This window comes from Glycine max, chromosome 12, assembly GCF_000004515.6.
Source record: "Glycine max cultivar Williams 82 chromosome 12, Glycine_max_v4.0, whole genome shotgun sequence".
NCBI lineage: Eukaryota > Viridiplantae > Streptophyta > Magnoliopsida > Fabales > Fabaceae > Glycine > Glycine max.
The window spans coordinates 20171263-20199246 of NC_038248.2; the positions used below are offsets into that span (position 1 = coordinate 20171263).

Genomic DNA, 27984 nt, shown 5'->3' on the forward strand with positions numbered 1-27984 from the left:
TTGGTACTAAGCTAACTTTCAGATTGCAACATTTTACGGATCGATCAATTGGATACTCTGCATTACCTTGGTTGAAAAATTATTGTACTAAAATACTTTATGGTACTAAAATTTCCCTAAACACACAAAATATAAAATTGACTGATGATCTCAACAGTCTGCATTATGGATCGATCAATTGGATATTTTATGGTACTAAAATTATTGGGCAAAAGAGCACAATTTGACTCATGATTTTAAATCTTTATGTGATAACCTTAAAGCAAGAAAACACATTTTGGATGAGCTCAACAGCACTGGTCAGAAACACCAAGTATGTATATATAATTCATTATCATATGCTTCCAGTTTCTAGTTTTATGATATATTTAGCCTGTATTACCAAACATTTGACATGAAAGAAATATTCAGCTTAGAGGATTTGAGCTACTAAAAGTCATTCATCTAGAACCAAATCCCTTCGACATAGAAAGAGATTTAATAACTCAAACATTCAAATTGAAGAGACCACAATTTCTCAAGTACTACAAGGTTTGCTTCTTGTGGTTTGATCAAAATTTCATAACTATTGACCTTTTGAATTACTAGTTTGATTCACAGTTTGTACCAAATGTGCATCAGTTTTGGCTTCCATGTTTAGCACCAAATGCTGATCTATAAATTCCAATCAGATGTTTGAGTGTGCATGACTTAAATAAACATTACTCTTTGCCAACATTATTTTGCAGGATCATATTGATCAACTATACAAGGAAGCAAAGGGAGCAATGGTGTAAACCATGCAGCAAGTGGCCATGCTGTGTGCAACAATTTTAAGATTTCTGCTAGTTATGAAGAAAAATCCATTTGGCATTCTGTGTATTTTGGTTCATTATTGTGTTGATTGAAGTGCAAAACCATAAACATAGATAGAATAGGCTGTATGCTGAAACAGCAGCTCCATATGTAATTCTTGTAAAAAATCACATAATAAAATTGTGTGGCCCATGCAAAATCTGTATTTTCTTTTGGCAGATATGCTTTATTCTTTCATTTTTATAGTTTTGGTATGACTTAATATTTCAAGAGTACAGTAATTACTCAGAATTATATCGTCTAACAATCCACAATCTTAGCCATCAGAATAAGATGGAATTTTCTACAATTTAACCTTGTATTTTCGCACAACCATCAACATATTTCTATGTCTGGTATTGTCTTTGGGTTTTTAAATGCTTTGGTTCTATCTGATATTGATTGATAACTTCTAAAATGTGGTGAAAACTACGATAGACATTAAATCCAAATCACACATTCACACACACATGTCTTTTGAATACACAAGCTTGGATACCACATGTCCACATTACTCATCATTTTTATTTTTAAGGTTCAATGAAAGTAAAAATTATTTTTAATATTTCACTTAACATTTTATACAAAAGCAAAAACTATTGGGACATGCATGTTATATTTCATCTAATGTGGGACTTGGGTATTTCCCAACAATGCATAAGTCACATAGGCAGGGTATTCTAGTCTCTAGACATCAGTTCCTATCAAATGAATGACAGAGGAAACAAATTAATTGTTTCATTCACTTACATCAACCAAGTCAAAATTTGCTACTCTATATTTGTGTGCCTAACCAGCGTGCGTCCAGACAAGATAGACTAACAGAATGATTAATTTGAGGAAGCTTGTTCAGAGGTCACTGTCTTTAGAAGCACTTCGCAACTTGGTGCCTCATATTGAAGCCTTAGCCTTATCTGCCATGAACTCTTGGGGTGGTGATGGCCAAGTCATTAACACATTTAAGGAAATGAAAATGGTAGGTTTAATTTTTGCTGCAAACATAATATGTGTGTGTATGTGTATAGCTTTTATATTAAATTGACTCATTGACACTGGACCAATGATTGGATGGATTATTATATTGCTATTTATATTCAAGCACTGGTGAGTCTCGCATTTCTGGCATTTGTTTATGTATATTTTACTATATAAGTGGGATAGTGATAGCAATTCAACAACAGAACACCACACAGGCCACATTGCAGAAGCTACTAACAGGCCAAGAAGAGTGAGTAAGAAGCCCACTTACTTGCTTTGCGCGAAGGCTCTAAGTGCTTGTAGAATCTTCCTGAGTTTGTTACAGCATTCCACTAGTTTGTTGGTAGTGATAATTCTTTTACAGCAATTTGAATTTCTGTTAGCTATAGTAGTATAAATATGTAAAAGAAGTGGAATGAAAAATCAAGCAGAACAATTATCTCCATTAGTTTCCTTCCTAGTTCCTTAGAAGTAGTATGTAGAATAGCGTTCGTAACAGATAGTGTAATGAGAGGGTCAATAATTTAAGTGGTCCAACACCCTTGAATGCTTGCTTGCAGTTTTCTTTTGAAGTTGGAATCCTCACAGTTTTTGGCCATCTAGAGCCGCGTTTGAGAGAGGAGCTAAAGAAGAATTACCGGATTGTGGACAATGGTTACAAATCCTTTCCAATGTGCATCCCAAGAACACAATACCAAAAGGCACTATTGGTAATACTAATTGTCTTCAACAAATTTCATGTCTTAGTGTATTGTGCTTAAAAGATTTAAAAATCAGCCCGAGACTGATTTTAGCTGCAATGTCAAGGTTTTTAGACTTTTTGTGATTCCATCACAGCCGTAATTAAAGCTGCATCGGTCTCATTTGCCTACAATTTCTTGCAATGTCAAGAATTGTGACAATCGCGACAATGAACACGGCTGCAATTTAAAGCCTCGTCTTAATTTTCTACTATTTTTTTGGATATGTAATTTGTAGGCTAGAAGGAGACTTAGCAAGATTATATGTGACATAATTTGTGAGAGGAAGGAGAAGAAGTTGTTTGAAAGGGATCTCTTGAGCTGCTTATTGAATTGGAAAGGTGAAGGGGGAGAAGTGTTATCTGATGACCAAATTGCAGATAACATTATTGGGGTGCTTTTTGCTGCTCAGGACACCACAGCTAGTGCCATGACATGGGTTGTAAAGTACCTGCATGATGAACCGAAACTTCTGGAGTCTGTAAAGGTGCGAAATATGATCCACAAAGAAAGGGAACTTTAACATGAGGGTTATCTATATTGTAAGAAAAAAAGGGGGTGTTGGGATTTTTATGTTGGTAATGACTAGAATTTGTGGTAATGCTGGCTTTGCAGGCTGAGCAGAAGGCAATTCACAAGTCTAATGAAGGTAACCTACCACTGAGTTGGGATCAGACTAGAAACATGCGAATTACTCACAAGGTACGAGGTTAATGCAGTGTTCCAATGTCACATCTAGCTAAACAATTCATGCTTTTTCTAGAATTTACACCTTATAAGGGCACTATATTGTTTTAGAAAAACTTTTCCATAAATACCTATAGAAGAGAATAAGAAGATAAAATGAATTGAGTTTTTTTCTGGAAGTTAAAATCAACTTATTCGCTTTAACTTTTATAGAATTTCTCTCATCTACTTGTCCAAAAATTGAAGTGCATAAATTAATTTTAATTGGTCCAACAAAATAAAAACTAAATGAACAGATGTTACAAGTCTCTACTGAGTCTAGTGGTTTAAGCAAAGTGTTAGATGTGAGTTTGTTGCTAGTGACTTATAATGGCAAACTGTGGACTTGGTCAGGTTGTGTTAGAGAGTTTAAGAATGGCAAGCATTATATCATTCCATTTCAGAGAAGCAATAGCTGATGTGGAATACAAGGGTCAGAAGAATATTTACTATATATGCAAGACTTCAGCATTATTCAAAAAATGGGACTTTTTTTGTGTCAAAATGCACCATGCAAATTATCGTAAGCTACACATGTGCCAATAGTTATTGATAACAAATACAGCAGCAGCATCCAAATTTTGTTACACAATCATATTACAATCAAATAAAATTGTGTCTCCGGGTAGAGATACATATAGTCCATACTCAAAAAATCCCATTTCAAAAGTAAATAAGGCAAATTACTAATGTTGAAAAGTTTTGTAATCATGAAATATGTCGCTTCCTTACTAGACCTGATAGGTCATTTAATATATTATTATCAAATTGTTTTAGGCCTATGAGAAATTGCTTAAGTGATCTTAACTTTTTTAAAATTCTAATACTTCACTAATTTTAGTATAAACCAAGGTTTAGATATCTCATTAAAGACTAGTACTGTATAGTTGATCTTATATTGTATTCACAGCACTATGCTGAATTATCAGTTTTTATATGTAAGAATTGCAAAGTTTCATATTAAAGAACAAAGTTCCAAATATTCTGGCGAGTAGCACACTAGCATGTGACCAAAATGGTGGGCTACCCTGAGTGATATTGCGGGACAAAGTTCCAGCTTTTTGGCGTATAATGGCCATGAATGAGAAACGTGCAATGATGTCGATAGAAAACAAAAATTGATTTAGATATACTAGTGGACTTAACTGCTACTGGGTCACCTGGTTTTGTTCTATTCTATCTATCATTCTGATTCGACACTACTCCTCATTGTAGAAAAGAAAGGATTAGGGTAAAGAATATTCATACCAAAGAACACCCATAACTGAAGTCAACTGCAACTACAAGTACTCTACATATATAATTTCCTTTTATGCTTGCTTTTCACTAATTCGATGTAATGCACTCAGAACCACCAAGTTTAAGTGGTTGCAGAATCTTAAAATAATCCTACTATTTGATTTTTCATATTCGAGTTTTGTATATGATGTCCTCCCAGACATGCCATTATCTTATGAACAGTTACCTAGTTTAATTATAAAATTCCAAACAGAGGAGTAACCAATTACATGACAAACAACTTTATGCTGAAAATTGAACCTACAGGCTACAATTTTGTGGAATTTTATTAGTTAGGGGCACAACACAGAGTTGTACACACCTGCACTTCTCTTTTGCTCTTGATACCAGCTGTATATATATTGGTGGTTTCTAATCTAACAGCAGCAAATTAGGCATATAATGATTGATAATGAATTTAAACCATCTCGATCTATAGTACAGGACTGTTTAAAATGCTTGAAGCATCAAACAGAACCATGGGTTGTACAAGTGAGATGCCAAATGCAATAAAACATTTGATATGTTTGTGTTGTATTTTAAAATTTTAAGATTTTGCCAGAATGAATCCAAATCACACACTCACACACACATGTGTTTTGAATACACAAGCTTGGATACCACATGTCCACATTACTCATCATTTTTATTTTTAAGGTTCAATGAAAGTAAAAATTCTTTTCAATATTTCACTTAACATTCTAGAACAGATTCTCATTTATTTGGTTTGAAAATTTGGCCAAGGCCTCGAAGTATTTAGGCTATTTTCGTGTGTCAGCTCTCTAGGTCTAGAACAGGAAACCATCAAGCATGTATAGATTGGATATAAACGCAGGAAATGGGGGAAATATGTAGCAGAAATTAAAGACCATAAGGAGATTCGTAAAATTACCGGTATGATGACCTAAGCTGTGAAGACCATGGCGGGTCACAGAAGCTACACTTCTGGGAGATGCCACACAGGTCACAGGCACGGGCTCTCTAACGTACTCACAGCACGAGCTCCACTACACATAATGGGCGTTGCCGAGAGAGCAAGGTTTCAATGAACTTTCAGGGGTTTGAGGTGCGTTTCGAGAAAGCGAGGTTTCGAGGAACTTTTAGGGGTTTAAGATAGGGAGAGATGGGTTTGAGGGAGAGCGAGGTTTGAGGGGAGAGAGCTGAGGTTCAGCTATGTTGTGGAAAGAGAGAGCGAAGGGCACAACAAAGAGAGGGGAGAGAGCAAGGTTCAGCTATGTTGTGGAAAGAGAGAGTGAGGTTCAGCAGAGAGAGGGGTTAGTGTATGGGCCACGCAGGAACAAAGACGGGCTTATCAAAGGACCGTCGTTGTCTTGCATTAAGATAACATTCTAAGGCGGTTATTTGTAACCGCCTTAGAATGTGTGACCTTAAAAACAAAATTTCTCCCCCTAATTACAAAAATGCCACCGCGTCCTATACTAAAGCGGTTCTTTAAGAACCGATGTAAATCTTGCGTCTTAAAAAGCTACTTTTGTAGTAGTGTGTTTTTCTTTTTTTATTTTTTTTTTGTAATTTTTGCCATCATCTTTCTCAGGTAGGACCACCGTTAAATTCCTTGTAGGCTTATTTTCTTGAGGCGTCTGGTCTTCAAGGTTTTTCTCATATGGCTTCTTCAACAACTGTATCTTGTCAACATTGTCATCTTCATCGTTTTCTTGCTCTTCCTTCATCGAACCTAAGGAAAACTCTTTCCTTTCATATGAACTTTGAACACCTGTTGTTTGCATCTTTAATCAAACAAATTTTGTGTTCAAAAGACACCTTATAGCCTTTCTCCAACAAAGGAGCAACACTTAACACAATTTTGATTAATCTCAGGAACATATAAGATATCAAAGATATATTTCAAACCTTTCAAGATTTCAATAGAAACAATCCATTTTTCCTTGAATGAGGTGAAATCACCATTTCCAATTTTTACGTTGGAAATGATGCTTTTGGCAAGCTCCTTGAAAGAGCTTCTGGTCATTGGTCATATGATTTGTGCAATCATTGTCTATTAACCATGAATCATTGGAACTACTACTTGTAGCAAAGCATGTTGCTACAAAAAGTTGCTCATCTTCTTGTTCCTCCACAATCACCTTTGCCTCCTTTGGTTTAGACTTGCAAATTCAATCTACATGTCCCAATTGGCCACGCTTGTGGCATTTTGTGTCTATCCTCCACCAACACTTGTTGTGTGGATGATTATTTTTTTTGCAGTAGGGATAAGGCAAAAAAACATGTGTATTGCTATTTTGGTTGTATTTGTTAGCTTTGTAGTTCTTGGCTCAGAAAACTCCCTCTACATATCCTTCTTGCCTCAAAAGCCTTATTTGTTCTTGTACTTGTAGTGCATTCACCAATTTTTCTAGATTAATACTTGACAAATCCCTAGAGTTCTCCAGAGATGCAATTGTGGATTCAAATTTTTCAGGCACTATGGCTAGAATTTTTTTAACAATTCTGTTATTTGAAAAATTAGTACCAAGAAGCCTTACATTGTTCCTATATGTGAAGAAGCCTGTCAAAATATTCCTTAATTGTTTTTTATTCCTTCATTATCTACATCTCAAATTCTCAAACCAAGTTCAGCACTTGCATCGCTTTCTCCTTTTCGTTTCCATCATACTCTTGCTTCAAAAACTCCTAAATCTCGTTGGGTGTTTTCAGTGTCACTATTTTTTATCAACATAGTGGATGATAATACTCCAAACAAGGTAGCTCTTGCCTTTGACTTTCTCTGTTTCCTCTTTTTGCAATTTTTTATTTGAGCTACCGTTGGATTATTCGGTAAGGGTGGAAATTTGTACATGTCTTCAACAACTTCCCATAGATCACAAGCATCAAGATAGGCTTCCATTCTAACAACCCAAAGGAGGTAGTGTCTGCCATCAAATAGTGAAAGCAAAATTGGAATAGATGAACCCTTTGAATTCATTTTGGTGTGTGTTTGAGTTTAGAAATTTTGGATAAGCTGACTCAATCTCACAAATCCCTCATATGACTATGATACAACACCAAAATTTGTGTTCAATGATAAAAAGGTGTATTATGCATACAAGATGATAGTTACATATGTTGAACAAGTGGCCTCAATAATTTAAGGGGGGGTGAATTAAGTTTCAAAATTTTCCCACTAACAAACTTAAACCCCATTTTAAATGATAGGCATAGAATGTAGAAGAAGAAGGAGAAGCAATCAATTTAAAAGTGTTCTTTTAAATGCCCAAGACAAAGAAAACTACAGTAAAATAATTGAGATAAGGGAAGAGAGAAATATAAACTTGATTTATACTGGTTCGGCCACTTCTCGTGCCTACGTCTAGTCCTCAAGCAACCCACTTGAGATTTTCACTAACTTTGTAAAAAAAAACCTTTTTACAACTTCTGAACACCCAAGGAAACCCTTTCCCTTGTGTTTAGGAAACTCACAATTCAAGAGACAACCAGTCTCTTGATTACAACTTACTTTCTGAGATGAACAGAAAGATTTCTCTCCTTTAGAATGGATAATACAATTTGAGGTTCCTGGATGAACTCTCAATAGATTTGCATGTGTTTGCCCAAGACTTGTTGAGAGAGCATTTGACAATGAAGTTCTCTTAGAATATCTCTCTCTCTTTCTTTTTGAATTCAGACACACATATATATAGGCCCTTCGTGCCTTTTCAAAATGGTTTGAAGAGATGTGTCTTTTCAAAAAGCTTTTTCTGAAATTTTTCACTGGTAATCGATTACACAGTTATATTTTGAAGGGTCATGACTTTTGAATTTGAATTTCAAGAGTATCGTTGCTGGTAATCGATTACAAACATCTGGTAATCGATTACAGGTTTAAAATTCAAATTCAAAATCCTTTTTAACAACTATTTTTCAAAATTATCTTCTGGTAATCGATTACACTGCCTGGTAATCGATTATCAGAGCCTTGGATGTCTTGGAAACACTTTGTTTTGAGACAAGGCTTGATCTTTAGTTAATCTTGAAGCAAGACTTTATTTGTTGAAGCAATCTTGTATTAATCTTAAAGCAATGTTTCTCCTTTGAAGCAACCTTGTTTGATTCTACTTTGGCATCATCAAAATCATGTATTCATACATTCACATTCTCCCCTCTTTTTTATGATGACAATCATTATCAAGTGAATTATTTTCAATATCATCAAAACCTGCATGATTCACATTCTTCCCTTTTTTGATGATGACACTTATTATCAAACAAATTCTTTTTGACATCATCAAAACCTACATGATTTACATTCTCACACTTTTTGATGATGACAACCATCTGTAGGTTAGGAGCAACAACAACAACAACAAAATATCTATCTGTATAGCTTACTCCCCCCTTGATTTTGCAATGATTGCTTATATGAGACAGTTGAAGATTTCATAGATTTGATATATAAAAAGTTGTCTCATAAAGAATAGATAATTTCCCTTACTATTTTATTTTTTATCTAGCTCTCCCCCTTCGTTAACATCAAAAACAAATCATGAGCAGAGAGGAGAAAATCATTCAGCAATTTATAATGAATTAAAAGAGTAGAGAATGTCATACCATACAAGTATCCATGAAAGTATCATTTCATGGCCTAAAAGAAAATGCTACCGCTTGTTGCAATATATGAGAGTCAAGTGATACCAAAAGACATTAAAACAAACTGTTTTGCACCCACAAAAATACATATCCAGTATAAAACAATCAAAATATATAATAATAAAAAAACAATCATCAAAAGTTATCAATAATCAACATAACCTTCAAACACAATCATCAAAATCAATCATCAAAGACAATCATAACTCTCAAACACAACCATCATAGACAATCAAAAACTCAATCAAAAGCAATCATAAAAAATAATCAAAACTCAATAAAAAATAATCATCAAAAGCAATCATCAAAGACAATCAACATAACTATCAATCATAATCATCAAGGACAATCAAAACTCAATCAAAAATTAACAATCATAGGCAAAAATAATCAAAAGTAATCAATCAAAGACAAGTGACATTTTGGTATCATTTGATACCACTTGTTGGGCTTGTTGATCAAGTGGCCTTTGTTTTTTGTCTCCATAGATCACATATTCACTATCTTTGGGAGAAATATGAATAATCTCTGATGCATTTTCTACCATGTGCTTGGAGCAACCACTATCAATGTGCCAACTCTTCTCCGCTTTTATAGTCTTTCGCCATGAGACCCAGATTTATGATTTTATTTTCTAAATCACTTGAAGAATTTATGTCATTATCTTCCCAAGTGATAAATGTTTTATTTTCTTTCTTTTCTTTGAAATTCCTCTTGTCGGATTTTTTCATTCTTCTTTTAAAGACAGGACAATCAAATCTCATGTGCCCAGGTTGATCGCATTCATAGCATTTTGGAGCTAAGGAGGAATCTTCTCCTTTTTCTTTGGATTGATGTTTGATTTCCTTTGATTTCTTTTGTTTCTCAGAAATTTATTAAATCTCTTCACAAAAAATCTAAAATCATCATCTTTTTCTATTTCAGTCAAGTCCTCTTTGTCACTTTCTTCTTGAATAGAAGATGATGAGGTTTTGAGTGCTATTCCTTTCCTCTTTTTATCATTCTCTTCATGTTGATGGAGTCTCATAAGTTCCATTTCATGTTCTTGAAGTTTTCCAAAGAGAGTGGCAAGAGACATATTAGTGACATCTCTTGATTCTACAATTGTTGTTACTTTTGGTTTTCATTGCCTGCTTAAACATCTCAGCACTTTGTTAATGAGATCTTCAATAGGAAATATTTTTCCCAATGATGCATGATTAACTATATGAGTAAGTAAATCTCTTATGAATATCTTGTATGGTCTCATATTGATACATTCTAAAGAGTTCATATTCATGTGTGAGAGTATTTATTCTAGATCTCTTGACATTAGTTGTGCCTTCATGGGTTACTTGTAATGTATCCCACATTTCTTTTGCATTTTTACAATTTCAGACTCTAAAATATTCATCCATGCCTAATGCAGAAGTGATTATATTTTTTGCCTTTATATTGTATTAAACCTTTCTTCTTTCATCATCATCCTATTCTTCTCTAGGTTTTTCTATAGTTGCATTTCCCACTACCATTGTAGGAATGAAGGGACCAAATTCAATGGCTTTCCATATATTTAAATCTATAGCTTCTATAAAGATCTGCATTCGGTTTTTCCAATAGTGATAATCCTCACCATTGAAAAAAAGGGGCCTATTAATAGAATTTCCCTCGGGAAATCGAAAGTTAGATGAGGCCATATCTATTCTTAAAGTTTTTAAACTTTAGACAAGAATCCTGTTCTTATACCACTTGTTGAACAAGTGGCCTCAATAACTTAAGCGGGGTGAATTAAGTTTCAAAATTTTCCCACTAAAAAACCTAAACCCCTTTTTAAATGATAGGCTTAGAATGCAGAAGAAGAAGAAGCAATCAATTTAACAATGTTCTTTTAAATGCCCAAGACAAAGTAAACTGCAATAAAATAACTGAGATAAGGGAAGAGAGAAATGCAAACTTGATTTATACTGATTCGACCACTTCCCGTGCCTACGTCCAGTCCTCAAGCAACCCACTTGAGATTTTCACTAACTTTGTTGGTCGACGGCCGACAAGTGTACCAGATCACTCAAGTAGTATAAAACGGTAAGTGAATACCGAGTATCGAACTCTCGGGAAACTTGTTTTACTTGGTAAAGCTGTAGTTAAGCAAATGAGCATCTTGTGATAAATGTTTGGTGTGTGGTATGGACAAGTATGTAAATTAAACTATTCAAAAGCAAGTAAAGGTGAGTAGGGGTGTGTGAAGACAGATAGACAACCGATTGGTCTTCCTACTGGTGGACTGATGTTACTAAGGATGTTCTTTACCTAACAATGTTCATGTGTTCTATGTTGTCTCCTGCACTACTAAACCCCGATGTCTCGTGCATGTTTAGCCTAATCCTAATCAAGCGTCGTCCTCAAATGTCTCTTGTTGGACCAAACTTAACCAGAACCGCATTAAGGCATAACATACCAAAAACTAAGTTATTGTACCCCGATGTCTCATGAAAATACGATAAGCTAGCCCCGTCCTATCAGGTTCTAAGGATCAAACCATTTCCCAATGTTGAGTGACCCTACCTAAGCATGTAGTTGCGTGATCAAGGCAAAGGCACACTAGAATGAAGTACTGATAGCATAGTGAACACATAAAACATCATTAGATAAATATGAAAGTATTTACATCAAGTACCACATAGGAAGAACCAACTGAGGATTTAGCTCTCCATAGTAGGGAAGCTTCTTTTACAACAATGAAAAGAGAAAATGAAAGACTGAAGAAGTACAAGTAGTGGGGATGTCTCCTCCACCTCTAGAAACCTCACAATCACTCAAAATCTCATCCAAAGCTCCGCAAGATGGCTTCCTCGTCAAGCTCAGCTCTCTCTTTCCGTCCCTCCACAACCAAAACTAAAAGCTAATTCTCTAAAAAGCTCACCCCCCCCTTCCAAATTCGAGATTTCAACTTTAAATAGGCAATCTTGTTGGCGGCCGAGCGCTTATTGTGAGATGGCTCGCTTAGCCTGCATAAGTGGTTTTTGGCTTAGCGCCAGTCTTCTCGCTCATCCTGGAGGCTGCAGGTGGTGTGCTTAGCGAGTTGACACTCGCTCAATGCTTATGTACAGCTCATCCTTCTTCCAGAGTGGATAATACAATTTGATGTTCCTGGATGAACTCTCAATAGATTTGCAAGTGTTTGCCCAAGAGTTATTGAGAAAGCATTTGACAATGAAGTTCTCTTTGAATATCTCCCTCTCTCTTTCTTTTTGAAGTCAAACACACATATATATAGGCCCTTCGTGCCTTTTCAAAATGGTTTGAAGAGATGTGTCTTTTCAAAAAGCTTTTTCTGAAATTTTTCACTTGTAATCGATTACACAGTTATATTTTGAAAGGTCGTGACTTTTGAATTTGAATTTCAAGAGTATCATTGCTGGTAATCGATTACAAACATCTGGTAATCGATTACAGGTTCAAAATTCAAATTCAAAACCCTTTTTAACAACTATTTTTTAAAATTGTCTTCTGGTAATCGATTACACTGCTGGTAATCGATTACCAGAGCCTTGGATGTCTTGGAAACACTTTGTTTTGAGGCAAGGCTTGATCTTTAGTTAATCTTGAAGCAAGGCTTTGTTTGTTGAAGCAACCTTGTATTAATCTTGAAGCAATGTTTCTCCTTTGAAGTAAGCTTGTTTGATTCTACTTTGGCATCATTCAAATCATGTATTCATACATTCACATTCTCCCCCTTTTTGATGATGACAATCATTATCAAGTGAATTCTTTTGGACATCATCAAAACCTGCATGATTCATATTCTCCCCCTTTTTGGTGATGACACTCATTATCAAGCAAATTATTTTTGACATCATCAAAACCTGCATGATTTACAACATAGAAGTGTTCTCAACACTTGCATCAAAAAATTATTATCTATTTTGCATTCAAAAATATACAACAATAATAAATAGAGAAAATTAGGTTTGTGTACTCGGATGTGCGTTCTTGAAGCAACAAAATTGTTCTTCAATAGTGTGAAGATTCTACGTGTATCCACACCAAGAACAATCTCTAATATCAACTTTTTGATGATTCGAACTCTAAAGAGCAAATCCTCTTTACTACTTTTCAGGTCTAAAATTAGGCTTGAGTTTTTCTAGTTTGTGTCTAGTGCACTTTGCCTCAAGTAGATGCTTCTATTTATAATGTTAAAGAGATATGGATTTGGGTATTTTTCAAATAAAAAAAAAAGGAAAGGTTTTATTTAAAATAATTTCATATCTCTTTATCTTTATGAAAATAAAATTATCTCATATCTTTTACTTTAAGAAGCTTCCAGCTATAAGACAAAGGTAATTTACAATTATTCACATGACTAATTATGATAATTAATCACATGATCTGATCCTAATATGTAACAATAGAATATTATTCTTATTTTATGAATAACTTTCACATTTATAAAATAATACTCCCATTTTTATATTAATTATATTCTTGGTGCTAGAAAAAAATATAATAATATTCCTCTAACCTTTGTTTTCTTCTTTCTTCCCCCTAATAATATTGACCATGTTGTTCTTGACAGGTTGAAAATGAATTCGCTTGTCGATTTGGAAGCTAAAGTAGTTCAATCGGCAAATTGGGGTAGCATCTTGTCGGCCAGAGACTTGCTTTGTGGAGTCAAGCCTACTTCAAGGTATGACAAAATTTATGTTGAACCTTACAACCCACAGTTTGTGGCTCGTCAATTTGGCCTCACTCAACACTTTCCCATGGCCTTTGGAACCATGACCTCGCCTACTTCTTGTCCTTCACTGTATGCCAATGAGGTAAATAAAACCACTGAATTGACCCAATGGATGCCCAACCTCTTTAAATCCCATCTGTTTTTTTCTTGATCACAAGAAAACAACTAGCTTTCTCAATTGGTGGCCTACTGTGAAAGACGCCCATTTTTTCAAAAAAGGTTTTCCTCTTTACCTTTTGCAAGCCAATGATTATGTTCAACGAGATCCTATTTCTCAAACTCCAAGCCAAACCCAACCTTCTCCTCATCTGGTTTCTATTTCAACTAAGAAGAAAAGGAGTTCCTCGACTGGAATCACCATTAATCCTTCACCAGCTCTGCCAACTGGTACTATTTTGCATCTTTGTCATTTAGTTTCTCTTTTCTATTTATTCAGCTAACATCTTCCTATCACATCCAAACGTCGAATTGAAACCATTGATATGGAAAATGTGGAGGAGGACACCACTCCAAACTCTGCCCCTTTGATTTTCAAAAGGACTACTAGATCTGATACTACTCAGAAATTGACTATTCCTGACCACCCTCCTTCAACTCAACTATTAATATACATTCCTTATCTTATCCTATTTCTTCATTACCTATCATTGTTTCTCATTCTAAGTTACTTGAAGATATTGGCTGCTACTTCTAGCCAAAGCCGCAAAAGGTTAAAGATTGGATTTATTTCCACTCTTGTACACATAAGTTTTCAATCGCCATAGATTCTCTTTTTATTAACTATAGCCTCTCCTAACCTATCTTTGCTTTTTAAACCTTAGGAACCAGCTTCTATTGAAGAACCTTCCAATGTGCCTTTTGAATTATTTTCTATACCCACTGCTCCAATAGTTACTTAATCACCAGCTTTCACATGCCCTGTTTTGCCAAACATCACTAAGGAAAGCTTAAATTGAATACTTTCAATCCCCAACTTCCTCTATTCCAATGATGTTGGATAAGTCTGCCATTAATGATCACTTTTCTCATGTGGAGCAGTTTATGTTAGGGGATGGCCCTTCCGATCCAACTATGTTGAAGTCAATTTGGCTTTCTTTTGCAAAAGTGGTCAAGGCTCCCACAGTTTCTGATGCTAGTCGCCAACTCCTCAACCATATCAACATGGAAATAGTTTATTTAATCTTTAATCACAATATGCATCAATGTCGTTATCACTCTACTACAACTGACTTGAAACAATTGCGGCAATTAGAAGCTCAAAAATCTACTTATACTACCAAATTTCAAGCTACCAAAGCAGAACGAAAAGTTGATTTGGTAAAGCAAGAGCGTCTCAATAAAAGGATTATCAACCTGATTGCTTAACTTGGGAAATGAAAAAGATGATGGAAATCACAAACCAAGAAAGGGGTAAATTGGTTTCTAAATTAAATTAAACTTAAAAACCAGAGTTAAAAAAAAAACTTCTTTTCCAAGGATCGTATCACAAACTTTTGATAAATTAATATTTAATCAATCACCCTTAACACAAAATCATTTGTTATATTTCTTTCTCAAAAATTTATTTTCTTTAACCTTCAATAAATCGATCAAGACTAGAATGAGAAAGAAAGATAAGATCAAGAGAAGATATACACCAATTTTTATACTGGTTCACTCTCTATCTCTAGAGAAGCTAACCTAGTTATCTAATCCAAACCGAATTAGATTTTCACTATGCATATAGAATTCTTACTAGCAATCATAATCAATCTCAGTTCCTACCCTAGAAAAAGAGACTAAAGTACCCAACCATAGGGTCCTTTGTGAATAAAAGACTAAGAGAAACCTACCCTTAGCCCAAACTAGAAAAACATATTCTAGCATGCCTTCAAAAATTCAAGCATATACAACATGTAAAACACATGAAAAATTGAGTCAAGGAGAGACACAACCTGATCAACCACATGCAAGAACCTTTTCTTGAGTGAATGAGTGTCTTCTTGAACTCAAGAGAAATTCATAACTCACTTTATACCATGAGAGCTTTAGAAAATCGAAGTCTAGAAGTTGTGAATCACACACTTATTCTAAACACTTATTCTTCTATTTTTCTTCTTCAATAAAATGAGAACACAAGGTTGTTATTTATAGAGAAAATAGTTATAACCGTCTGTAATTGATTAAATAGTCAATGTAATCAATTATTTCAAAGAAGTAACTGGTTATATTATCATTTCAATCAATCAAAGTGTTCTTCCCAACATCTGGAAAACTTCCAAGAATAATGTAATCAATTATATTCTTGATGTAATCGATTAAAGTGTTCTTGACTACTTTTAGGAACACTTTTAAGAGAAAAGTAATCGATTATGATCACCTGATAATCGATTAAAGTAGAGACTCATGAAAAACCAATCATTGAACTGCGTAATCGATTACGATTTACTAGTAATTGATTAAACCAAAACTAGAATCTCTTTGCAAGCTACAAACACTTGTGTAATCGATTACGATACACCTTGTAATCGATTGAAATAGAGTTTTATGCACTAAAAAAGTTTCTAACTTTAGAAACAATCTTCTTACTTCTACATGATGATGCATGATGTACACATGAAAAGAAAGATACTAAGATACAATAATCAATACAAATGTCACTCAAAGAGTTGAGTTGAGCATGCAAAAGACAAAACTTGTTTAAGCTTTTTCATGTTGCTCCCCCTATCTCTAATAATATATGTATATATAAGATGATATGGACAATTTTTTTTATCAAAATCACTTTCGAAAATAATTTATAAGCTCGGAACAAAAATGCAAGCAATTTTTGAAAAAAGGATTTTACAATTAAGAGTTTTGTTTCAAAAAGAGTTTAGTTGAAAAGACTTTGACGAAAAGGTTCAATTTTAAGTTCCATTATAAAAGAGTTTTCTACCTTAAAGATTTCAAAAAATCAGTTAACAAATCAACAATTTCAAATTAGTGCAAAGAGAGAGGAAGAAGATTACGCACAATAATTTTTATATTGATTCACCCCAACCTTAAGCTACATCCAATCCTCATCCTTCAAGATTAGATGTCACTAACATAACCATCCAACCATTGGATTTCAACAACTTGCCAGCAACCCTACTAAACTTCACACCTAGCCACTGCTCTACTAGCAACACCACTGGTATCAACCTTTGTTAGCCTCTTGTTGGGCTTTTACAATAAGAGGGTTTTGTGTACAATTATACAGACAAATCTCTCCTTCACTGTCTGCCTTTATTGTTGGCACGTCTTATGATACAATAGGTAGCTTTTTTGTTGGTTCTTTTCTCTTTCATACTTTTCCACATATCATATAAAGAATAGAACATTTATTCTTTGCACAAAGGATAAAAAACATCAAAGCGTTAAGTGTTCATAAATGCACAAACTCAACATCCATAGGCTATCATTTGTGAGGATAGATGAAAATATTGGACCTCTTTTGTATGAAAAAACATCCAAATGTAGATATAAGACCTTATCATTTGTTTGCATAAATCAAAAAATTTGAGGGTTTTAATTTGTCTTAACTTGACACACACTTTTATTGGAAGCTACAGCTCATGAGAGATTCATCAAATAAGAAGTGAAATCTACAAAATTTGTGATTTCAAATAAATTTGATCAATAAAATGGAGTGTAACAAAACCTTGTTCTTTTATAACAAATGACTACATAAAAAGAGTAGTTAAGTTAATTAGTTTTAATTAATAACGTCATAAATTAAAAAATTTTAAAAAAATATTTATAGAATTAAGTTATAACCAAAGAGGTACCAAGTCAAGTGTAATAATAATAAGTAAATAATAAAAGAAGTTGTAAATAAAGACAAACTTAAAATAATCAATATAATATAGATCAGGAAAGGTGGCAGAGACCCCTAGTTGGATTATATTATATTTTATCAGTAATAAAACGAGATTAAAGAAAAACACAATTATAGGAGTAAGCGGAAGGAGAGATCGATTTAGATGGATAGAGGGCACTCCTCAATTGAACATTGTAAGTTATTTCATATGATGATCCTAGATTTTTAAAAAAAAAATAGAAGAACCTTATAGGTTTTTTGGATATTAAGCCGAGTACTAAAGATCACTAACCGCCCACACTCTTTGGGTCTTACGAAGATCTTATTTTCCTCCAAGCACCAACCTAACCATAAATGACTTCCATCATTTTTGAAAACAAATATCAAGGGAACACCTTTGCAGGCCTACAAATCCTAGGTTTTATTTAAAAAAAAAGGATGAAATAAAGTAAATGTTTAGGTTCTAAATCATATTCACATTTTCTAAATGAAAATAACTAAGGCCCCTTGAGGGTGCCTTCGAAAAACTTAGTCGGACATGGTAGATATCATACTTACAAATAGGAGGAAGAATAAGGGGGAAAAGAGGGAGATCCGAAGAACACTGGATATTATTGCTCGCAGCAAACCATTACAAACATTTACTTCTCTTTCTCTCACTATCTTTTTAGTGTTTGTGTGTGTTTACAACTGATCTTCAAGGCTCCTTTTATAGACAAAGATAAAGCAATAAAACAAAAGGCCCCTTCAGTCAAGAATAGTAAAATTATTATTCCTTTACTTTGTCACATGGCCTATTTTTATGACAGCTATTTATGAAAAGACTCAATGTCAGAGTCTCAGTAAAAGAAAAGATTCATGCTTCCGATTACAGTTGTATCTTGGCAGGATGTGTCTTTCTTCTGATCAATTCTTTGATGACTTTGTAACAATAACATTTTCTTCTTCTTGGGCGTTCCCAAAGCAGAAAATGTCTGACGATTATTCCATGGAAAGATCAGTAGATGGAAATGGAGGAGTTTGTTGTCCATGACAACCACTGGCCTTATAAATCTCTTTATCCTTCTTCTCCTTTTGGAAGAATTGGACCAATTTATTGTTATGTTCAACCGGGAAGAGTATAAAAAACTTCCTATTGTATGCTGGCTGAAAGAGCTTGGTATCATGGGTCTCTCTTATCAGGTCAAAATCTCATTTGTTTGATTCTGAGAAAAATTATTGGTACTTGTATTCATCATTGAACAAACAGGGAAAATTCTTGTGATCCTCTGGTATGAGTTTCATAACATAACAGGGATAATTTTGAGTAGAAAAGTTGCTTAGGCAAGTTACAATTTTGATGGACATGTCATCCATCATTTCTGCCTGTATTAGATTTATAGCTTCATTTATAGAAGGGTTAAACCCTTCAAATCTATCCGAGGGAGGGATCAGGATTGATTCTAGACATCCATAGTCTAGAAGACTTTTTGTGGAGATTGCCAAGTCTTCATATTCGAAAGACTTGAACTAGTCTAGGTCTAGTTTGGCTTTCCTAAAAAGAAATTTTATTTTGCATGGACAATTAATTTTATCCTCACAGAAAGGCATTTTGTTAGTACACACAAATTTCTAGTTGAAATAGGCATGCACACCTATGTAAAGGCCAGGAATCTGGGTTTGGTTGTTGTGTAAAAGCCATCTTTTGTGAGGTTTTTTATCGGTATTTATTTGTTGACTATCATAAGCTACTATTGCTTCACAATTAGTTCTTATGGTGATTTCGCTTTTGTTGACCAAAAAGAGTTTAAATCCTTCTAGGGCATTTATCACGACATTGACTTTGTAATTTGTAGAAGTTGAGTATACATGTGGTTTCGTGTGGTATTTTCCTAAGGCATACCTACAAAATTCCTCATCTTGAATTTTTTTCATATTTATTTTTCTTTTTCTTTAGGATGGCTCCCCATCCTTGTTCACAACCATCGCATTCTATGACTAGGTAGTCAGAATCTAATGGGAGAGATAAGTATGGCAAATTATTAACCATTTCTTTTATTTTTTGAACCAATTTTATATCCTCTATATTAAATTTTCTCTATCCAGTTAAGGAGGTCTTGTTGTAAAGAGGAGTTGTATATTTCCCTAAGTCTTTAGTAAAATTTCTTGCATAATTAAGCAAGCCTAGAAAGGCTCTTAGGGTTTTTATATCTTCCATTTTGTCTGGAAAGCCAAGGATTTTTTGGGAGATGTGAGGCTGAAGCCTTATTTTTCCGTTTGCTATTTCTGTTCCTAGGAAAGAAATATGGGTCTTACAAATCTCCATTTTTTACTTTGAAATAATCAAACCAAAATTTTCAAATAAGTGAAGAACTTGTTTAAGATGTAGATAGTGTTCTTTCTTAGTTTTTGAGAAAACAAGTACATCATCTGTATATGTACACGTGAATTCTTTGTAATTTCCAAAAATGTTATCCATTTTTCTTTGGAAAATTTGTGGTGCATTTTTCAATCCAAAAGACATTACTTTCCATTCAAATAATCTTTCTGAACAAGAAAAGGCGGTCCATTTTATTTAGTCAGGATGCATTTTTACTTGGTGAAATCCTTATTTTAAATCAAATTTTTAAAACTATTTGGCTTTCTGGATCCTATTTATCAACACATCTTTAGAAGGAATAATGTATCTATCTATGTGAGTGTTATCATTAAGCCTTTTATAATTATAGACCATCCTAGTTTTTCCTCTTTTTTGTTCTGAATGTTTATTAACAATAAAAGCAGGGCTTCTGTGAGGACTAGTGTTGGGTTCTATAACCTTTAAATCTAAAAGGGCTTTTATGTGGTTTTTACATTCCTCTTGTTCGAAATTTCCATACTGAATATCTTTGGTTTTGATTATCAGGTTTGGGTTTATAATTTCTAATTTTCATATAATAGGATCTTTTTCCCAATATTTAGTGGGGTCTTCTCCTATTATGCTTGTTTTATTTAATTCGTCTATAACCTATTGTATGTGTGGAAGCAATGTCTTCCAAGGTTATTTTGATGATGCCAAAGAATCAAGAGTTAAGCAAATTTTCAAGCAAAGATTCAAGAATCAAGTTCCAAGATTCAAGAATAATCAAGATCAAGATCAAGATTCAAGACTCAAGATTCAAGAATCAAGAGAAGACTCAATCAAGATAAGTATTAAAAAAGTTTTTCAAAACATTGAGTAGCACAAGAAGTTTTCACAAAATCATTACCAAAGAGTTTTACTCTCTGGTAATCGATTACCTGATTATAGTAATCGATTACCAGTGTTTTAAAACGTTAAGATTTTCAAAATTCAAAATGAAGAGTCACATCTGTTGATGTGTAATCGATTACACCTTAATGGTAATCGATTACCAGTGACTGATTTCAAAAAATACATTTCCAAAAGTCACAATTCTTCAAGTGACTTGTTTATGAAGATTCTTTCAAAAGTCATAACTTTTTAAGTGACTAGTTTTAAAGAAATTGCCAAGAGTTACAAGTTTTGACTTGAGTCATCAAGAAATTATAAATATATGACTATGGCATGAATTGAAGTATCAAGAGAATCAATCATCTATCTTTCAATCTATCTTTCAATCTTCTCTCAACATCATTCAATATCTTTCAACTCTTTCTACATAATTTTCTGATTCTTTTTCTCTTCATCTTTCTAAAAGTTTTTGTTCAAAACTTTCTCTTCCAAGAAAAGTTCTTTGTTCAAAAACTCTTGATATTCATCTTTTTCATTCTCTTTTTCCTTTGTCAAAAGAACAAAGGACTAACCGCCTAAATTCTTTTGTGTCTCTCTTCTCCCTTACAAAAGATTCAAAAGACTAACCGCCTGAGAATTCTTTTGGTTCTTCCCTTCTTCATAAGCAAAAGATTTCAAAGCACTAACCGCTTGAGATATCTTTTATTTCCCCTTACAAAGATTCAAAGGATTAACCGCCTGAGAATTCTTTGTCCCAACACATTGGAGGGTACATCCTTTGTGGTACAAGTAGAGGGTACATCTACTTGGGGATTGTTACACTAAGAACAAGAGAGGGTACATCTCTTGTGGATCAGTTCAAGTGGAGGGTACATCCACTTGGGTTTTCAAAGAGAACAAGGGAGGATAAATCCCTTGTGGATCTTTGGCTTGTAAAGGATTTTACAAGGTTGAAAAAAAATCTCAAGAACCACAGGTTGCTTGGGGACTGGATGTAGGCACGATTTGTGGTTGAACTAGTATAAATCTTGTGTTTGTCTTCTTCTTCCCTACACTCTTTAATTTTCGTTGTGTACTTTTGGTTAAGTTTTTGTTTTTGTCTCTTTCTTTCTTAACTTAGTAGTAAAAGCCTAATTGAATCTAGTTACATTAAGAAAGATAGATTTTTAATTAGTCAAGACACGTTCATAATTAATTCACCCCCCCCCTTCTTAATTATTCTGAGGCCACTTGATCCAACAGTATGTTATCGAAAGTTATGATTTGGTTGATCTTGATGGAATTGTATTCAGATTCTGCTACAGATAATTCGTATTGTAGCTCAGTTTCAATTTTTATACTATCTAAAATATTTTCTTGGTATGAATCATGGGGTGTTTCTAAAGTGCTTATCCTACCATAATTTTGTGATCCTTTTATTTTACAACTACCAGGTATGTCACAAGGACATTGGTTACTGGTATTGGTGGGGGCATCACCATGCTTTGTTCGTAACCCTGATGTGAGTTCATCTATTATGGATGACATTTGTGAGTTTGCAGAGATTAATAAATAATCTTTTGTAATAATGATTGATCTATTATCATGTACGATAAAATCAAGTCCTAAAATCATTTTTTCTTTGGCTAGTTGCAAATCTACTACGTTTGCTTTATTTATAAAAAAATTGTTGCCAAAAATGTCACAATTTGTAGATAACTGAATAGTGAAATTTATGGTTTTTGTATCATTAGTTATTATGTCTCCAGACATGGTTCTAGTTTTGGTTATTACGTTACTTCTAAAACAATTATGTTGGGGTACAACACTTTTGCATATGGAGGTAAATGAACAACCAGTATCTACTAAAGCTTGCAAGATTACTTCAGTTTGGTCAAAATTGTTTATTTTAGGAAAATTTATTTTAACCAAAATATGTAGGCTTTTATTATTCTTTTTATTGCAAATTATGGGAATGTAATCTTTGTTTTGTAGTGCCATAAGCCCACTTGTTTGTTATTCAATAAAATTTTGCACTCTGTTTTTCTCAAAATTTTCGTAGAGAAAGTCTACCGTTTTTTTTAATTTGGTTTAATCTGGTTTCCAAAGTTGAAATCCTATTGTTCATAATTTTAATTCCAGAATCATTTTCCTTCTTAAAATCAAGAAAATCAGTTTTCAAAACTGTTTGTTCTTAAGTTTTGCAAAAATTCTTGTAGCATAAACTATAGTGAGCTCTTAATGTTTCGTGGGCATATCTTTTGCAAAAATGACATTCTTTATGATCGGGTCCTATGTGGAATTGTATCTCATGTACACAGTCATTTAATTCGGTTTTGAACATAAGGTTGTATCCCAAATCATCAAGGATTTCTCCATAATGTTTATATTTATCGTCCACTTGATAGAGATTAGTGTACTCATTTCTAGTGAATTCATTTAAGATTTTATAATCTTTGTTAACTTCTTCTTCTTCGGAAGTATAGTCAGACCAACTGACTATTGAATATATTTCTAAGTCAATAGAGACTGTCTCATCTATGGGAATGAGATTCATCCTACAACTTTTTATCAATTCTACTTCTCTTGTAAACAAATTGGTTTTGTTCAGACAATCTCTAGAGTAATGTCCTAGTTGGTGGCAAGCATCACATTCTAGTTGCTTTTTATATGTTTTGTTATCTTTGAATTTTCTAACATGCCTTTCTTTGTTGAGAGTAGGTTTTCTAGAATTAGAGGCTCTAATTAAATACCTACGAGTTGGATTCTTTTTCCTAGAGGGTTGTCTATTGGGAGGTTTGTACTGAGGCCTTTTCCTCCTAATTTCTTTATGGTATTGTTGTGGAGTGTGAATCTGTTTACAAATCTCTGAATCAACCATTTTTATTTGTTTGTTAATGGCTATGTTGGTACATGTATTTTCCATCACTTTCATTATGTGTTGGATTCTAACAGTTAGATTGTTCATGACTGGGTCAATTTGGTCATCATTCCAACTGTCTCTAATTTTTTGTCCTAATTTACCAGGGAGTTTTAAGAATAATTTTTCTCCCAAAGATTTATCAGTAAATCCTCCTGCTACAGAGGCATATATTAGGTAATCTTGGATAAATTCTTTTATTTTACCAAAGTAACTTATAGAAAGTCTTTCTAGGTTTTACCTAGATAAATCTTTTGTTTGATGGTATTTCCATCATTTATAGATTGGGCTGTAAAGATTCGCAGTATTAAGCTACAGAAATTATAGATGTTAGGACCAGGGTCTACTAGATTTGTTTTTATTTGTTCTAGGAAAGTTTGTTTAAATGATTCCCAACAAGCTCTAGCTATATCTCCTAGATAGGTTTCGGCTCTTGCTATCATGTCTTGGTTGGTGGATACATGATTTTCATGGTTCACCCTATAATCTCTTATAACAACAGAAGTCCACTGTTCTATGTAGTTTGGAAGTAGTTGAGGGTCAACACTTCCTATGTTTAATAGAAGAGATGGCATATTGAATGTTGGTTCAATGAGCAACCTTTTCCCTTTGGATTTTATGTTATCTCCTAGAGCTAAGTCTATAGGAGTGGTAATTTTTTCACCGGGAAGGAACAAATGACTCAAGTGACTACATAAAAAGAGGCCAATTAATACATAAAAAGAGTAGTTAAGTTAATTAGTTTTAATTAATAACATCATAAATTAAAATTTTGTTTAAAAAATATTTATAGAATTAAGTGATGGTTATAACTATTGAAACTACTCATAATTTAAGGAATGTTCTTTTTTACTAATAAATTCGACTTATATGACACCCTAAAAAAAGTGTGACATAATTAATATTACCAATTAATACATCTACTTCTATGAAAAAAAATGAGTATATCACGACTTCATAATAAATTAGAAATATAAAAAAATAAAAATTACTATATCTAAAAATAAGTTTATAATACTAATAATTAAGATAAAAAATTATATTCATTTTTTTATATAAAAGGCCAAAAATAATATCATATACAATTTTAGTTAAGAAACATCTAAAGAAGATGTGGAGGGCAAAAACCACATGTTATAGTATGTTTAGGGGTAAAAATGTTTAAAGAAAGAGCAAATTGCATTGAAACCTCCTAAGGTTTTGTTAAATTACACAAAATGTTGTCTCTGAGGCTTAGGATGTATTTATTAGAGAGCTCAGGCTTAGGATGTATTTATTAGAGAGCTCTGAGTCTCTGGGGTGGTCTAGGGATTTGTATCCCGATGTGTAGGTTATGTCTTTCCTTTCCACTTCCTACTCCTTTTATAAGACTAAGCTAACTTACTTTTCACGCTGACCTCACGTTACTGTGGGCTTTCGCGCTAAGCACGCCTTTGGCCTTCTTCGCGCACGCTAAGCGTGAGCTGGTCACTAAGCGAGAAGACGCGTTGGACCTGTCTTGCGTACTAAGTGAGCTATTCCAATCTTCAACTTTTTCTTCAAGGCTTTGCATCAATTTTCCTTCAAAGCACTTGAAATCTACTTCTTTTAAATTCTACTAATAAAAAACTACAAAGATATTAATTTATTTATTAGTTCATTAAAAACAACACTAAAGTAAAGAAATTACAATCATTCTTAACCAAAATTGACTGTCAAATTAACTCAAATTTTGCAGTTATCAATGTAATAACCTAAAATTTCCTTCTCAATTTATTTTCTTGCAAGTGTAAAATTGCACTATTAAGGACTAGATAGTGGAATTTTTGCATTGTGTAATTTTATTATATGTTTATGTGATTTAATTTATTCTCTATATGATATTAATTATATAATTTTAGTGTTAGTTATATTTATTTTTAGTGTAAATAATTTATTTTAGTTAGTTGGTAGAAATTTGGAAACTGCCTGAACAAAAATTTCATCTGTAGAAAAATTACACCGCGCATTAAGCGACAATGTAATTTAACTCTGTGTGAGGTTCACTCTGGGTACATGTGTTCCTAGGTAGATTAGCACAATAACCTAGACAATTAAGATAAGATTTACTAGTTTTGGTAAAAAAACAAAAACAAAAAATATCCATTTTGGTAAATCCTATCTTTTCCATTTTTTGGTAGTTTTGCAAAAAGCAAAACTACCCAATTGAAGCATGGCTGGTCACGTTGGAATATGGTTTGAAGTCTAGTCAATTAGTCATTCCAAATTGTACTTAACAAATAGATAAGATTTCCACATCCAATTTTCTTTTGGTCCAAAGCCATAATCTAATCTTAGGATTGTTTTTAAAAGCCAAAACTTGGTCATTCTCTCCCATTTTGCAGGAGACATATTGAGAGGAAAGAAGGCTTATTTTGCTTCTTCTTCCAAGAGTCTACATGTTTTCTTGAGCTTGGTAAGCTATTTCATCCTTCTTGAATTACCCTTGTTCTTTCTTTTTCATCTTTCCTTCTTGCTCATGCATTCAGTTGCCTTTGAAGCATTGAAACTTGAGTCAGAAAGAGTGTTCATCTTGGACTGAGCTTGGACATTTCGTGAGTTCATCAAGAGGTAAGGGGGTCTCTCTAACTCTTGAACTATATGCTTGTTGTTGAACTTCCTTGAACATGTTATTGTTTTTGGAATTTTTGAGCTTGCTGTCATGTCCTGAATCTGTGTGTTGAGCTATTTTTCTTGAGCTTTAGATGCCAAAATTGAGATCTTTGCATCTTAAAACATAGAGTTAGCCTTAAATTTCACCTAAATCGGAGTTTCCTAGCAAAAGTTACAAATAAAACAAGTTTAAGGACCTTTAGTAAAATGAAAAATTTGTCATGAATTTGGGTTGTGAGTTACAGTAGTATGGCTTGTTTTTATTAAAGTTTTGACTTCAAAAATGATTTTTTTTAGTTTAAAATGTAGGGTAGCATATAAGATTTGTGAAAATCCGACTTCTGAAGCACCAAGAGCGCTAAAAATAATTTAGGAGCAAAACTTTGAAAAATCAAGTGACAAAGTGATTTTTGGACAGTAAATAGCTTAACTTTGGAATCTCTGTCTTTGTGTAAATTATATCAGAATTATTTATTTTCTGGAACTCCTTATTTATTTTCTATTATATTGATGAGATAATTGCAAGATCTTATGGTTGATCCATGTTCTAAAATTTTGATGATTCTCTGTTGATAAAATTACTAAAATACGTGCCTGTATTTTATTATTATGATTATTGAATGATAAGACCGACAAAGTGTGAACTTTGACAATTATATATGTGATATGCAAATTTATTTTCTATTATGTGTGTGTGTGTGTTGCATATTTTCATTTTTATTTGTATGCATTGTGGTTTAGGTTCAGGGGTGTTCGACCCTCGACTAATTGTTTATGTTTGCTTAAATGGCTATAAGTACAACCGTTATGCTATCCAATTGTTTGTGTATCACAAGTTGTTTTGTCGCTTAAGGGATCACAATTGGTTCCCCAAGAATAGTGCGTAGGCTCGAGCCTCCTCTTTCTTTCTTGTTTGCTTGTTTGTACGCGTTTGTTAATGTACATGGTATGAGGACTACACACATGATGCGGTGGCAAGATTCAAGAGGATTGGACAAAGAGTAAAGAACCAGTGGTTTTATTTTCTTCTATGAGAAGGTGAGGTTGCATTGAGGAAGTGGATGATTGATAAAGATACATGGGGGCGTAGTGGGCATAGAGGTTTAAAGAACCTAGGGGAATTAGTGAGTGGTGACTACCCTGCATTTGGTGCACTCATTTGTTTGCTACTTCTGACAGGCTCCAAGACTATGCTTTTTGAGTTGGGAGATGAAGGGTTAGTGTATGATTTATTTGTATGTAGCGATCACTCCCAACTATCATCCACATGATTTTTGTAAGACCATCAAGACCTAGGAGGATTGGTGGCAATAATTGGGCCTTTTGGTGAGTTAAGTGTGATAGTTTTGTGCTTAGAATGCGGGAATATTGTTTGTTTAGATAACCACACACAATGGTTACGTAAATTGTATGTTTTACTTTTGTTTTACTATTTTCTATTGTTTGTGGCGTTTGATGAGCGAAGGACTCGCCCCTACAACCAACAACTTTTAGGTACTGACGATATCGAGTACACCGAGGCGTCTATGGGCTCAGTGTAGCTCT

General features: G+C 33.6%; 1 protein-coding gene across 1 annotated transcript; it reads left to right on the plus strand.

The window, feature by feature from the left end:
• Positions 1 to 1660: 1660 nt before the first annotated feature.
• LOC100798525 (abscisic acid 8'-hydroxylase CYP707A1) lies at positions 1661 to 27980 on the plus strand. The gene is made up of 8 exons (XM_003541056.1): positions 1661 to 1810; positions 2373 to 2522; positions 2791 to 3039; positions 3168 to 3254; positions 3633 to 3711; positions 27181 to 27318; positions 27478 to 27655; positions 27905 to 27980. The coding sequence occupies exons 1-8, from the start codon at positions 1661 to 1663 to the stop codon at positions 27978 to 27980; spliced, it is 1107 nt and encodes a 368-aa protein (XP_003541104.1).
• Positions 27981 to 27984: the final 4 nt, after the last annotated feature.